A 16197-nucleotide genomic window follows, 5' to 3' on the forward strand; every position below is an offset into this window, starting at 1 on the left:
GAGCTGTGATCTCCTGAATGGGACGTTGTATCCCCACTCCTTGCTCCTGCTCCCACCATGGAAAAGCACTACTCTGTGAGGTTCTACAGATTCAGCAAGAATGAAATGTGACATTAAATTGTTCTCTAGTGAGAACAATTTAATTGTTTTAACCATCGGACTTTTCTACAAGTGCAGAACCACCTGCTGTTGCTGTGGATGCTTCAGCTGCCATGCTCTGTGTCACAAAGCCTGCTGCTGCGGGACTTCCCTGCTGCTTCCAGAGGTGCTGCTGATGCCAAGGATTTCGCTGGGTGGCTGTGATGGCTCTGCCAGTCCTCAGTGCCTGTTTTACACAGCAGCCTTTGGGTGAACTCATCTATTCTCTAGTTGGCTTTCTCTCACACTGCAGCGTTCAGCCAAGTGGTGTGGTGTGTTCTAATTAAAAGCAGATCTTTCAGTAATACTCTTCAAAGTTTTATTCACATGGAATAATGCTTCCTACGAGTGCAACTGTAATGAGCCCTGCCCCAGTTTGCTCCTGAGAAACACATCGCTGTGTCTTTGTGTGCTCAGTGTCACTGGACAGCGTTTGGCACGGGTACATCACAGTGAGCATCACACTTCTCTGCTGTATTCATGCAGATATTTACAGAGGGCTCCCAAAGCTCCTGAGAAGGGGCCTTCATTAGAGCTGGAAGGAGGTATGTTGAGTGGCTGCATCCCATATCTTTCAGCCATCTCCAAAACAAGGCATATGGCCTGTTCTATCAAAGGGTTTCTGTCTGCTTTGGGAGTTTGTAACATGAATGCCCATGCTGATGTGTATGAGTTGCTGATGCATAGATATCCCCAGCTACCTGTGTTGAAGGCTGTGGTGAGTGACTGCCCTTGATGTTATACATGCACGGTCATCAGCTTGGACTGCAGGGTTTGGAGCTGACATCAGAGATGGCTCATTACACAGTACTGTGAGCAATCTATGCAACTGTCAAAGCAAATTTATATAGCATGCCCTAACCATACATACGTCTGTAGTCTGCACAACTTGGAGACTTTCTTATTGTTTTTCTCAGCACATTGATAATCATGTGCTTCAGGTTTTTCTTCTGTGGTTAAAAATCCATTTTCTTAGCTCAGGTTAACTTGACAATTGAGTCTGCAGTTCTGTGACGTTACTTGAGCTTTATTAATGATTTTCCTGAGAGGCAGATCATGCTGCCACTCCATTCTCATAGTTCTTGCTACTTACCTTGAGCGGATCCTGATGTTCTCATGATCCCCTGATAGCACTATGTGGGGCAGGGCTGGGTCCTGGCTGCATGGGGACGGTGTGGGGGAGCTGAGGGCCTGCTGTCCCTGTTCAGAAACGCTGAGAGGAAAATGTTCCCTGCAGCAAGGCAGCTCAGGTCAGCAAATTGAATTCTGCCTTATATTCTGCCTAAATAGAATATAAGAATATAAAAGAGCAGTCATGCTGTTCTCCTTTCCCATGTACCAGCTGCTAGTGCCATGGGCACGTACATTGTTGACTCTGTGATTAAACCTAGCACTAACCCTGCCAAAAAATGCTGCTTTTTAAATTTTTTTTTGCAAGTGGATCTCAAACAAGGTCTTCATGCAGGACAGATGTAGAAAAAATGTGGTGTGTGAGGAGCCAAAGGTGCATTTTCATCAGTCAGGTTACAGGTGCAAACTACTCCACAATGGAGAAATAGAGTTCCAGCCTGCAGAGCGAGCAGCTCGCCTTGTTTCTGTGCTGTCAGCCTGGCGAAGGGAGGAGGAAGGAGCTTCTGCCTGGCTCAGGGACGGAGGCAGGAGCACCACTTCTGGCCGCAGCTCACAATTGTATTAAATGAGTAATGAAATTACATCCTGAATCGATTCTTCGTTGCCCCATATCCATTACTGGCTCTAACTGTGTTAATTTGAGTCGTCTCTCTTCTGTTGGCCAGCTGCCTGAGGAGGAGCACGACTTGAAAATTCAATGTGATGCACAGAAGGGTGTTTTCTGCTCAGAAATTAATTCATAGGCTGGAAATGATGGAGGGGGTGGCAACAAGCAGTAACGATAGCGTTGAAGTAGTGACACTAATGGCAGAGAAGAGGTTGTCCTTCAGGTGGTGCAGGCTGGGCAGGCAGCCAGGCTGAAGCTCTTGTTCAGGGGAGCTCCAAGGAGTGGTGCTACATGGGGAAAGCAACAGCCTTTAATGGGAGGGAGAAGAGAGAATAAAGGAATAAAAAACATAGATCCCTGCACAACACGGCCATGTTAGCTACCTGAGTGTGCCGGTGCCAGGCCCAGCTGTGTTGGTTGCTGAGCAGCAGACATGATTTTGTGCCCACTCCAAGGCCAGGTTGTCCAGGCTGGACTGGATCACAGTGTGCATGCCAAGAGCTGAGATCAGAACTACTGAGTGCAACTCCTTTCCTGATTCATAGATCTTATTAAATCAGTTCTAGGTTGCGTAGTTTATATATGTGAATCAACATGAAAAAGTTGAAGGTAGTTTTATTTTTAGAATGGAAATAACTAAAAAATCTTCTTGTTTGATTTTCTTTTTCCATCCCAGTAGTGCTTCAAACAAAGGAGTTTTAAAAGCAGAATATGAAATCACAGGTCTGACTGCATGTTGAGCTGCATCATGACTTGAGTGGTGGTTCCTCCCACATGGCAGGAAGTCTCAACTGTGTGTCAGGGCTCTGTGAATCTATATAGAATGCATTTCTGATCCATCTTTTAATGGAACACTTTGCTCATTGGAACGCATATTCAAATTTGGTGGCTTTTTTTTTAATGTTAAGACAGTCAGTAGGGAACATGATTGGAACAAAGTTTGAAAATAAAACTGCAAAAGGAATGAAGGGATCTGGTGGAAAGCAGACAGAGCTGATATAGGCTGCTTGAGTGTAAGCCAGTGCATCGGCTGGGAGACATGGGCTCGGTGTGTGCGCTGCCTCTGCATACCTGGGAGCTTAACGGTGTTGAATGGGACGAGTAGGGAGGTGCAGCAGTTGTAGTCAGTGCTGATGGAGAAACAAGGGATATTTCCTCTGCAGCAGAGTCCTTTGCATGAAGCCTCCAGGAGCCCTCACACCCCTGGGTGGGATGTCTGGAGCTCCAGGGCTGTGGGAGCAGGTGACCCAGGAGATGGGAAAGCCTCCTTGCACAGATCCATTCAAACATGTCCTTCACTGTAAGACTGGTGAAAACAGCTCTGTGGTTTAGTTTGAGCTCTGTGAGCTGCTGAGTAATGCACATATTGCATCAGAGTGGTGCCATCGGAGATTATGGCATGATTTCATGTCACCTTTATAAACTGTATTTGTGGTGGCAGTAGGCACTGCTTCTTTTGTCTGTGATGAAGGAAACAGCTGGTTAAGGGGAATGCTGTAAAGCTTCTGGAATATAACCATGAGCAGAAAAGATGCTGTTGGAGACATCTGCAGCTTTTTCTTAGCGGTAATCTGGTATGTCAGTTCATAGCCTGGGTATCCTTCCCTGCTTTAAATCTCTTTGGGCTGTGTTGTAGAGGGGAGCTCTGCACAGTTTCAGTGCTTTGTTGGGACTGCTCCAGGTAACCCAAAGCAGGCTTTTCCTTTTTTCTTCTGTTCTTGCTCAGTCAGCCCTATAGTGGGTACCAGTGAATTCAGGTGGTGACAGGAAGGACGGTCTGTGAGCTGAGCTCAGTCACACGAGTGGCAGTGGGACAGTTCTCATAGTTAAAATTGGGTGCCTTCTCCGAACATAACAGAGAGCTGAACACAAACTTCTTCCTTCCCAAACCATTGTTAGATATAGGGCTCAGCCAAAGTGAGCAGCCTGCCATGCAGCTCATCTTCCAGTACGTGCATTGGGAGAGGTGTAGGCAGGAAATCATTGTGAAAAGCCATGCAGTGCATGCAGCTAAAGAGCACCTCAACTGCAAGCATGAGGAATCATAGAATCATAGAATTATAGAATGACCTGGGTTGAAAAGGATGTGGTGAGGCACCATGCCAAAGGCTTTGCAGAGGTCCAGGTAGATGACATCCATCGCCCTTCGCCCGTCTACTGAAGCCGTCACTCCATCATAAAAGGCCACCAGATTCTGCTTTTGTGCAGGCTGCAGCTTTGGAGGTTGTTCCCATCTCCTTTTGCACCCCCAAGAGTGGTGCTTCTCTTTTCTATCCTGTCAGGAGCGGGGGCTGTTTGAGAGTGTTGTCCTCTGTGTGAGCAGTCGGTGCCTAGAGAGGTTCCCAGCCACCCTGCTGTGTGCCAGCAAGGCAGTGTGTGTTTAGGTGAGCCTAATGCCATGTTTTGTAGCACAGCTTGATAGCTGTCTTGTATAATTTTCTCCCAGCGTGACTAGCATGTAAAGCAGGAGTATAACAGGTTATGGAGTTAGTACATTGTGCTGAGATGAATGAACAAAACTTTTCAGCCTCTAACAACAGTGTTGTGATCCTAGAGGGTGTGCAGAGAACACCCAGGGGATCCCCAGCAGCAGAGTCCAGCCCTTACAGCCTGTCACCCCACAGGATGTATCACCAAGCACCCCAAATTAAGCCATGGCACCCGCCAGCCGTGTGGGGCACAGCTGTAGTGCTCTGATGTGAGCACACCTTCCTTTGTTACAAATTGAAATGCTGGGAATTGAGAGCACCCTTGTCATGGAATAAGCACTCAAGCACACATTTCTAATTGCAGTTAGAGGCAGGTAGTCGCTTTCTGTTCGAGTCTCACCTTCCTTGTTCTCTGCAGCCTTCTGCATCCTACCCTGGTGGCCAGGCTCCGTGTTACTTATTCACCAAATGGCTTTCCTCCGTCCTTTGTATTACTGGTTTTCAAAGAGCACAGAATCTATTCCAGTGGGAAGCCTTTGGAAAGGCATGGGTGGTTTAATTTGGGGGAATTTGTGGGTATTTATAGCCATATATAAATGGAGCCAAGGGGAATACTTGCAAAGTAGGTGGTGCTGGGACATTTTTAGAAAAATGAACGATTTATACGTGGGTCATTCCAGGCAAACCTTTTGCTTTCTTGTAGCCTATTTGCTATTGAGCTCATCTGTTTCTGGCGAATATTTATGATGCTTTGTTGTGGCATTTTAAACTTATTTTTGGCTTATGAAATGACATGTTTGTTTCTTTAAATAACAGGAGCAGTAGAAGGAGAAAATGGGTTGTTTTCTGGGCAGAAGTGTCTGCAGATCATTCAGGAGGCATCTTAAATAGTGCTGTCCAAAACACAGGTTCACCAGGTGGTGTGCAGTACGTCAATCATCCTGCACTCAGGAGAGACGCTGCTGTTTCATTCCAGGATTGTGCAGGCCTGGGTGCACGGTAGATTCCCACAGGTCAGGGACACCGAATGGAGCTGTCTGTACAGTATTTAGACACAGAAGTCACAGTCAGTAATTTTCCAGTCTGCTCTCCTCACCACGCTTGGGTGGTGATTTTCATACAGCTGTCGTACTGCTGACTTCATACTTCCCCAGTGTCGTGGTTTTATGACACCCTACTATACACGCTTATGAAGGGCCTTCACCTGCACAGGAGCCTTTCTGGCCTATGGGTGTGATTTTCAGCATCATAATGAAGGTACTTCAGCTGAAGATACATGGACCTTGAGTTTTCTTGCCAAGTTGGCAACATCCTCAAAGCATCCTGATTAATGTTCTCCTCAAGGCCTACTGGCTCTGGGAAGCCCGTGGTTAAGGATACCCAGTGTTTGTTCTCCTGATGCCTCACACAATGGTAGCTCAGTTTGTTTAGAATTGTTCAGAGCAGTTGGAGCAGAGGACGGCACAGCTCTCCTCACATTGCTAGGTCCCTCTGCTACAGAGCACTCTCTTGAGAAATGTTAGTGCTTTCTCAGACAAACATGCCACTTTGCTGTGTTTCCAGCCAGAGGTGTGTTGCGTATTGGGTAGGTGGTGCCTGCGTGCACCTGGGGTGGAGTCAGGTCACGAGGGTCTGCCAGGGGTGGTGACCTGTACCACTATATAGGGTTTGTTGCGAGGCATTAAACTTGTACTTTCGGCGTTACGCACTGTGTGTGTGTCCTGTCTGTTCCCATTGTGCGGTGGCACGGTAAAGTCACTAGGCAGCCTTGACTTGTCGCCGGATCGGGAGGCGACAAGGTGGGTTGCTGTTGGTGTAGCACAGTGCCCAGGTGTAGTTACAGTAGGTAACAGTGTAGAGCCACTGAGTTCTCAAGCTGGAGTACAGTTACCAGGCTGGAACATCACACTCAGCCTGCTAAGACCTTGGAAAGAGAAAGTGTGTGCATCTGCCTCCAAAGGAAACAGGTTCAGATGAAGCCTAGGGGCTGTCACAGACCTTTCCCAGAAAGTTCAGTAATCAAAAGGAAAAAAGCTCCCAACCTGCTGGTAAGCAGCGCATGGGGCCCTGCACCTTTTCCTTCAAAAAGCATTTGAAAAGCTTAGTGCTTCTGCAAAAGCAGGGGAAAAAAATCAGATTTTCTGGATGAACAGATTAGAATAACAGATTAGAAAACTGCCATTTTACCACTCCCATTTAATCTTTCTGCAGGATTTGGGTCTCAGTTTGGCGATGTTGGTGGCCCTACAGAAGGCCGTGCTGCCATAGCCCGCAGAGCAGCTCCTGCTCCTCCCTCATGCTTCTCTCCAGGAGTGGTGCCTTTATTTGCTCCCACTTGGTGTTGTGAAAGATGGAATTAGGTCGGACTTCCTTGAGAGAGGAGAGGCTGAGCCCAGCACCTCAAACCACAGCCTTCCTGCTGCTGTCCAGCAAGCACAGGGCGAGTACAGCATGGCAGGAACACAGCGATCTGCTGGCTTAGCCCTGAGCCCCCCTGTTGCAAACAGTATTTGGAGCAGGAAGATAAACATCAGATTAGTTTCAGCGTAATGTTGTTTACTCTGTGCACTGCAACCGCATCTACAGACAGAAGTATGAAACGGAGGTTGATGAGATGAAACCTTGTAATAATCCTTACTTCCAACATCTACTTAGTTTTTTTATTATTCTCATACAACAAATGATTTACAGACTAGTGTGTGTGATACACAAAATCTCCCTCTGGACCATGGGTGCTTCAAGGACTGCTACACTTGTATCAGCAGCAAAGATGTCCGGGGACAGAATGGTGCAGTTGTGGCTGTGGGTATGGCTCAGGGGAAGCCTAGAGCAGCAGCTGGGGAGCTCTGGTGTGAATATCTCTGAGTGATCTAACACAGCAATTGCTGCTCAGAGTTCTCTGCTCAGTGGAGGGGGTGCTCAGTCTCCCTGTTGTCTGCAGTCATGCTGAGGGTGAGCCTGGGACTCACAGGGGAATAAGTGCTGCAGGTAATTGAGCTTTTTGATGCTTGTTTAAAACTCCTTTGATGCCTCTGAGGTAGTGGGATCCTTGTCCTGAATTCTGGACAGAACCAGGTAGATGTTGAGCTCTCAACCAGTTCCAGGGTGTATGGAAATTGTTATTCCTTAGAACAAATATCTCTAGTTTCAGTAACTCCTTGCCACAGTTAGAGCTATCTCATCCTCTGGAGCCTGCTGTCTACCCTTATAACTGTTTATATACTGTTCTTCCAAGTGAAACCTCAGTAAAACCTCAGTGTGAGGTAGGGGATGCTTTACCTGTGAATGAACTGGTTTCCCAGAAATTTCAAGACTGAACAAAAAATAAGAAAAAGAAAACTAATTTAGTTGCTCAGAACAAAGGAGCCTGAAGAGAGGGATGTTGCTATGGCTGGTTTTCACAGGGAAAGGGCACAGTGATTTGTCTTCAGCCAGCCTGTCTTCAGCCACACCATAGTTAGTCCTGGCACAGGGGAATAAGAGAAGACCCCGCCTGTGTGCTGTGCTGTGCTGTGCTGTGCTGTGCTGGGAGGGACTCCCTCCTTCCTGGGCGGTGCGTGTGGCCGTGAGGTTACAGGAGCTGCAGCAGCACAGTTGCAGTGCTCTTGTTCCACTTCTTTCTTCTGTGGTTTGCAGCAGTATCATGTTGTACAAAGAATTTGATTTGTGGTGGCATCTGAGTCTTTTTCTAGCAGATTCAGCTAGCATCCAGGAAGCCCACCACATGCCTATTCTTGTCCCTCCTTATGTCTCTGACTTCTTGATTAGATCTGAAGTAGTACGTACAGCTTTCCTAAAGAGTGAAATAATCTGCATATTAGCTCTCCTTGAAACACTGGCATTGTCAGTATTCATGAACTCAGTTTTTCACTCTGCTGATCAGTCATCTCAGTTCATTTCCAGGCAGCCTACGGCAGTGTGTAGAAGTGGAGCCAAGCTTTCTGAATAAAAAGACATGAGCTTTCTAGGATGATTTCTGGGGGGCAAGGCAATGTGCAGGGACACTGTGAGCAAGCACAACCGTTTGCATGCATTCTCCTATTACAAATACTGCGTGTTGTATTGAGAACCAGATGCTGGCAAGTTTCAGTTTGGGCATATGCATTTCTAATGAAAGAGCTTGCAGCATTCTTTGCCCAGCATCTTTTGTAATTCTGTTGCTAACCATATGTGTTTGTTTCAGAATCGCTCGCTGGCTGCTGTGAGGGTTAAGTGATTCCACTTACGGCACCATGGATGAGCTGCAGGATGTTCAATTGACAGAGATCAAACCACTTCTGAATGACAAGGTAACTCTAGCTGCTCCGTTGCTCTCACAGCTGAGCTCCAGCTGACTTTGTGTCTTCCAGGGAGCCCTGTTAGTCTGCTTACAGTTTGAAGTACCTGAAGCACTAAAAACAGTAATTGCTTCCCCACTCTGGTAATGCACCACAGTATGCCCTTCCAAGGCTTCAGGAAAGAAGGAGCACTGCAAGTTCAAGGCAGTTTGATATCCCAGCCCAGCAGTGCATCATGTCAGTACTTGGCTTTGTGAAGGAGTGGTAGAAGTCAGAAAGGTGATGCCATTCCTGGTGTGGCTGAGCTGTAGAACCTCTGGTAACTCCATCCTAGAGAAACCTTGGCTTGTAACGCATTTTCTTTTTTGACATATGCATATTCACCTTAGATAGGCTCCCTAAAATGCAGTGGATAAAAAATCAACTTAAAATGTTCCCATTTAGCTGAAAGACAGAAAAAGGGAGCAGTGTCTGCAACATCCCCAGGAAACCTACCCAGTGACACTTAATAATTCCTGCTCTTGCCGGATGTTCAGAGATTTTGAGTGGTGGCTGTGTAAATCAGATGCTCTTAAGACAAAATGGGATAGTGGATGGTTTGCATTTCTTGACCTTTAGTTCTAACGCCTTCAGGCTAACAATTGGAATGATAACAACAGTTTAAGCAAAGATGGTTAGCAAAACAAAACCAAGAGTGCAGTATCATGTTAATTTCCATTCCAAATTTTTTACTACTTCTGATTGCTTCATAATCTGGCAAATGTAACTGTTAAAAAAGCCTCACTGAAAAGTTACTGAAACGCAACAGCTTAATTCAGGAGATCCCAGTCCTCCCTGAGGAATGTCCTTTCATGATTCCAGTTAGCTCTTTGCCTTTGGGGTGCAGCCATCACTTGCTCAGAGGATTGGAAGATGTGCCTTACTCTCAGATTTGAGACAGTTAATACAGTAAATAATGGAATGTTTGCTTTCCTACATCCTGAGAATCCAGTTCTTTGTGCCACATCTGAAACAGCTGACATAGTTCAGTACTTAACACTTCATAGATCAGATATGCAGGTATATAAGATTTGTATGTCACAAACTTTGAAGAATGTGGTTAGTAACCTGTGCACTTACTAACTGTGATGAAGCCTGGGAGAGGGGAACGGCCGTCTGTTCGCATGTGGGAGGCAGTTAGGGTATTTGGCTGCTAGAAATGTTTGGGGTACCTTAGTTGCTCATACATGGCCCTAGCTGTAATTTTAACACTAAGATACAATATCTTAGTAAGCTAGAATGCTGCCTCGGGTGCTTTGCCCAGCCTGGTGCAGTGTCTGACAGCACTCAGTAGGGTCACCTTCCCTGCCAGGATGTGATGAAGCAGAGGTCTCTGAGGACATCCTTAGTAGTGCTGTTGCTCTGTGTTTTGGGTCACTGTGCTGAAGTCTGTTTTCTGTGTTTTTTTTTTAACAGAATGCAGCTCGCAACTTCCAGGACTTTGACTGCCAGGTGAGACAAGAACAGGTGCCAAGGATCTGTGGGCAGCCTTCCTGTGGCCCATCAGGCATGGAAGAGTTGTATTTTCATGTTAATTCCTTATAGGGTTTGAGAACGTGAACATGTCTGTTTGACAGAAACAGCCCTTCACCCTCTCACCAGAGCCTGTTACTGTGTGCTGTGAGGGGCAGGCTGCTCTGCAGTGAGCTGTGGAAGGCATTTTCTTGGAGAGATGCGATCTGCTGATGAGCTGCAGGTCTGTCACATCCCATCTGGTTCACTGAAATGGAAAGGAGGAGCGTGCATGCCCTGCCTGTTTGTGTTGAGAGGAGATAGAAAGCACTGAGTGTTACTGCTGCCCCAGTTACAGCACCCTTGCTCTTCTAAGCCTGGGTCATGGTGAAGTTGGGCTCACCTTGGGGGGGGGGGGGGGAGTTCTTCTCAGAATAGTGGGGAGATGAGCCTCAGCACTGCGGTTGCTATAGGAATAATTCTTTCAGAGGAGCAGTTGCACCACAAGCTTTCAAGATGCAGGATGCATCTAGGCAGAGCACAGTGCTGAGATGACGTGGTGTGCTTTATAGAGCACGGGCTCATTTCCCATGCTGACTTTCCTGTACTGGTTACACAGCATGGGACAGGCACCCATGGCTGTATTACCCCAGCAGCGCAGCTGGGGGTGGGTCTGTCAATGTCACAAGGTAGCTTTGAATGAAAGTGTGTCAGTGTGGATGAGTGTAGAAAACCTTCTGCAAGCCTATGCAGAGCAGGATTGGAATAAGAAGACAGTTTGTATTTTTTCCATCTCTTGATATAGGACATTGCAAGTACATCCCATCTGGGCAGGCACATGTCGCTGAACTGCTCTAGCATGATTCCTTGTGACTTATAATGTTATTTTAAAGCCTACAAAACTAAAAATTACCGGTCTTAATGTGTTGTAACTGGAGTGGACAGTCTCAGAAGCAGTTACGGTGATTTTTCTGGCTTAATAGGTTTTAATAAAAGTGTGTGTAAAGGTGGGTAATGGGCTTGAAAAGCACTTCCCTGCACCATCTTGTCTCTACATTTCTGCATCTTTTCCATCTCTGCCAGAGATTCAGCATACTCCCATGTAGGGTCAGTCAAAGGGCAAAAATAGGTGCAGTGTGTTTTGGGGGTGGCTGCAAGGAGGCTGTGGGGGTGGGCAGCAGCAGCCCTGGAAAGCCAGAGGGGACCATGGCTGGTAAGGACATGCCTGTTGCTTGCCTTTGTTTGATTGAGATCAGCAGTGAACTGGTGGCCATGACAACAGTTGGGCAGAAGATGAGATGTTCCTTTCAGGAGCCCCTTGGTAATTCATTTAGATGTTTTTTTTTCTTCCAGCAATAAGTTACATGGTGTCTCTTGTGATTGCCCATGTCCCAGCCTCACCTTCCTCCACATTTCCTACAAGGTGTGGTATTTGGGGCTGTACCAGGGCTGGCTGAGGCCCTGGCAAATGCCAGAGCAGTTGGTGGGATGGCTTCTTGTGTGTTCTGCCTCAGTTGCTAGTAAAGGAACAGTGCTTAAACTTAGAAGCCCATCTCTTGTTGCCTTGTGCAAAACTACTAGTGGCTTTTTGATCTGGTAAAGCATGGCCAACTGCCTTGTCCAGGGCCCTGTGGAAGTGGTAGGATTTTTCTTCACCGTGCTTCTGAAGGAGGTTGCTGCGGCTTTCAGAGGAATTAAGACCTTATTGTATAGCTTAACAGCTCTTGATTAAGGATATAATTTGTCTGGAGTCCTGCAGGGCAGAGGAGCTTTGGGGACAGAATCATTCTGACAGAGCAGGTAGAAACTGCCCACAAATTGCTGAGGGCTGATGTTCCAGTCCCAGCACAGTAATGTTCTCCATCAGCTGTAGCATCTGCAGGAGCCCTGTCTGGTTCTGAGATAGAGTTCAGGGGATTTGTGGGATGGATTTATATTATCTTATGTGATGTATTGTTTGCACTGGGAGAGCACAGCATCAGTGACGAAACGCATTTCAGGCCTTTTCACTTTTCTAACAGAGTCCAAACCCAGCCACTTTAAGTGGAGATAAAGCTGTGTCTGTGCCTGGGCTCGTAGCTGGTTTCATCATCTTGCTCATTTTCACACAACTGAAAAAGTCACCCTCAGATCTGATCCAGTGAACGAGGCTGCTATTTTGCACATTGATTTTTCTCTAGTTCTGTCAGTGGGTGGTTTGCAGGACAGACCTGTGAGCAGCAGCCCTGCAGTGCAGGTGAAAGAGCTGAGCGGGCCTGGCTGTGCGGAGGTGGCCATCCACATCCTGGGCTGTGCTCAGGCTGCCAGCAGTGAGCAGGGCTGATGGGAGCTGTGCTGTGGTCAGGCTGGAGCCCACCCAGCAGCCTCAGAGCCTGTTCGTCCTTCAGTGCCCCTGGGGCTCCTTCTGGTAGCTGGAGTTACAGAGCTGGAGTTGGTCAGCGTTTATAATTGGGAGAAGTGCTTGCTTTGATCCCAGCTAATGAGGGTGCAGCTGGCCTGAGCACTGATTCTGGGAGTTGTGTGGTGCCACGCACACAGGTTAGAGATGCTGCTTTCTGTAAAGCTCTGGCATGTGTCACTTCTCCAGGTGACAAACATTTAAGGCTTATAACATCTTACCCTCCTCTGGAAAAGAGTGGATGCTGGCATTGTGAAGTTCTGTTAATTTCCCAGTGTATTTGTTTTCAGTTTGAAGTGACTTGCCAGGACTGGGTCTGCATAAGCTAATGCCCACTGTCTGTCCCACTTGGCAGCAAGGTGCTACAAACACAACCCTCTACTGAGCAAACATCCTCTTGCCTCTGAAGTTTGTTATTCCGAGTTAGTGTGGAGTGAAGAAGGTTTTAGCTTGGCTGCATCACAGTGCCTTTCAGATACAGGTGCCCTGGTTTTCTTGTGTTGTTTATCTACGAGCAAGTGCAGTTAACCCTGACAAATAACAGATTGCCTGGGCATCAGCTGAAGCAACCCCCACATAATCTGATAACTGTTTGCAGTGGAGATAAAGAGGAAAGCTAGCATGATGGCTTAGGGGTCTTTATCAATATGAATCTAGGTTATTCTCAGCAATTAAACATATTAACCTAAATCCAGGACCTGCATTTTGCTTGAAAGCTATGCGTACCCTAATGAAATCTATGTTTGGCTTCTTCTCATGTTAGCAGGCAGATGGTGGATTAAATGCTCTGGGTTGTTGAGGGACAGATGGTGTGGTGACCTACACAGTTAATAGAGCTGTGCTTGTACTTTGTGCTTTTATTATTATCTGCAGACCTTCTTTAGCTGCTTTGAGGTGTTCCACGTTAGCCTCAATCTTTTCCCCCTTCTCCAGGTGCTTTGCCTAAATACCGATGAAGGAATATGCTAATATTTTTGTAAAACTAAACAAGTCAGTGTTACTTTTCAGTCTGACATAAGCTAGCATTTCACTTGATCTCTAGCTAGTACTTTGCCGCCCACAGGAAGGGAGAGAAGTGTTTGCTCTTCAGCATCCACCAGACAGATGAGGACCTGAGGTGTGGAGAGGGGTTTGGGTTTTGGCAGAACATTTGCAGAAAGCTCACAAGGTATGGAAGAGGTGGGAATAAGAAAATCCAGGACATGCATAGTTCAGCTGAAACAGAAAAGGCAAAACAAGTACAAACCCACAGAGCAAAGAAAGCTTTCCTGTACAACAACTTGCTGCTGTGCATTTCTGGAATCAATTGGAAGTGTGGAGGTACTTGTTCTCCTATTGGCATAGGCAATACTACAACAAAATGTTTGGAGTTAGTGACAGTTTACTGAGCATTTTTTTGTTACTTTTCTCTATTGGAAGTTATAATTTTTCAAATAGATCTTTCTACTGACTTTATTCTGGTGAAGTTTTCCCACAAATACATATGTCATAAGCTTTGCAGTCTGGATTTTTGAAAGCTTTCATATCCTTGCCCAACATCTTTGCTTTAATTTATCTTGCAGGTGCAGTAGGAAATGGTATTCTGATGTTGAGGGGTGATTGGAAACAACACATCACGTGCAGTAGCTAATGTCACAGACACTAAATAGAAACTTCATTGATTCATAGAACATCCTGGATTGAAAGGAACTTTGCCGCACCCCAACTCCTGCTGTGGGATGTTTGCCACCCACCAGATCATAGAATCAAAGAATCATCAAGGTTGGAAAAGACCTCAAAGGTCATCTGACCCAACTGTCTGCCTACCACCAATATTGCCCACTAAAACATGTCCCTAAGTACCGCCCTGTTCAACACCCTGCACTCAGCCTTGCTGAACCTTATGAGGTTCACACTGGCCCATTTCTCAGTCCTGTCCAAGTCCATTTGAATGGCCTCCCTTCCTTTTGTTCTGTCAGCTGTACCACTGTGCTTGGGGTTGTCCCTAGGTTTGATGAGGGTGCACTCAATCTCACTGTGTAGGCTGCTGATAAAGGCGGTTCATTTTTTAATGAAGCCGTTAAAGCCAGATTGTGGTTGCTACATGCCAGCCTTGAATACAAGGTGCTATAAAGCATCTTTTGTATGTTGCAGTGAAATAATATAAAACTTCATCACTTTGAGGAAGGATTTGCCTTTTCTGTATGAATACCAGGGGAGCTGTTCTCATCAGCACTAAAACATTTTGTCTAGTATATTGAAGACCTTTGTGCTACTAATTAGTACAGTGAGTTCTTTGACTCTCTTGTTGAAAGTGCTAGATGGAAATTAACAACAGCACAAGCAAGATTTTTTTATGACTACTAAAGCAGAAGCTGCCCCTTATCTTTAGTATCACACCACTAAGATACTGATTTTGACTTCTGCTGACATGCCAACAACAGAAATAACAAAGGTAACAATGATGAGAATTAAATTTTATTTCTGATTTATTTATCGATAGTTCTTATTTCTTGGGAAGCTTTCTTTCCAATTGCTCCCATCTTAGACTCTCCATCTAAAAGCTCCCTCTTTGTGTGACACTGCTGTATTGAGTTCTGGAGAGGTTTCGCTGGCTGGGCTTTACGTTACTTATACTGCTTATTGTTAAATGTCTGAACATGAACCTTCCGTGGGATTTTTGTAAACACGCTCTTGCTTTCAGAATGCTCAAGACAATGTACTAAAGCTGCTGCCTATACAGACGAGGTATTGGAGGTTCCTGTGCTTTTTTAAATTGTATTCCTGTCTGTGAATTCTTTCAGCACAGCAAATGTATGAGCTTTAGGTTGAGAGAGGAATTTGCCTTCTTCCTGCCTTCAGAAAAATGAATGGTGCTTTCCCACTACCGGTGATTGATCTGTTTCCATCTGTTATGCAACACCCGTTAATGGTGTTTCAGCGCAGCTAATGAGTAATTGCAATACTAGTTACAACTCAATGCAGTTAGACACAGTTCTGATTCCTGGGGACACTGCAGGTCTGGAAGCACAGAGCATCGCCCTGCTTTCAAAAGATTTTAAGATGTTCCTAGTCTTCAGCACAACACCAAAAAGCAGTTCAGCACATCGTGTCTGCAGACAGGCTGATCTTGTTGGAAGTGTGACCCCTAGCTCATCTTTCAAGTTGTTTTTGAGGGTTTAAGATGGTCTGTAGTGGTTATGCCAAAAGTTTTAGTCTTGCCTGTGTATTATAGTACATTCAGGTCATGTTTGTGTAGGGTTCATGTTTACAGTGATGTGTGTGTGCTGGATGCGGCGTCTTGAGCCCACTGTTTAGGGGCTGGAGGCATTAACCTCTTCTTGCCCTAGGACAGGCTCATAACATTGAGTCAGTGTCAAAAGACTCTGCTGACTCAAAACAGTGATGGCAGTGCTGGAAGCAGCTGACCTGCTGCAAGGCTTTGTCAGACAAGAGCAGATCTCTTGGTGTGTTCATTGACCCTGAGCTAGGAAGCTACAGTTCTCCTGTGTTAGCTGAGGAAGAGGGGATTTACCTTCAGAACACAAGGAAGAAGCATTACATATGCCATGCTGAGTGCCTCTCTGAAAGTCCTGGATACTTTACTGGAGCACAAGAAAGCAGTGGCCTTACCAGCTTTACAGAACACATGGATAGGGCAGGAGAGGGAAAAGCACAGTTCTTTCTTTGTTCCATTTCAGGCTCACAGGTGTTGTCATTAACTGCTTAGTTGCTATTGGGCTCAGT

The 16197-nt window shown here is 46.0% G+C and overlaps 1 protein-coding gene across 6 annotated transcripts in view; it reads left to right on the forward strand.

The window, feature by feature from the left end:
* NDRG3 (NDRG family member 3) overlaps positions 1 to 16197 on the forward strand; it is a 50062-nt gene that overhangs the window by 13178 nt on the left and 20687 nt on the right. For all 6 annotated transcript variants that reach the window (XM_032448632.1, XM_015881320.1, XM_015881318.1 and 3 more), the window contains exons 2-3: positions 8489 to 8594; positions 10038 to 10073. In XM_032448632.1, the coding sequence (XP_032304523.1) occupies positions 8538 to 8594; positions 10038 to 10073 (93 nt within the window). In that variant the 5' untranslated portion in view covers positions 8489 to 8537. The remainder of the gene's footprint in view (positions 1 to 8488; positions 8595 to 10037; positions 10074 to 16197) is intronic.

Source organism: Coturnix japonica, chromosome 20 (genome assembly GCF_001577835.2).
Source record: "Coturnix japonica isolate 7356 chromosome 20, Coturnix japonica 2.1, whole genome shotgun sequence".
NCBI lineage: Eukaryota > Metazoa > Chordata > Aves > Galliformes > Phasianidae > Coturnix > Coturnix japonica.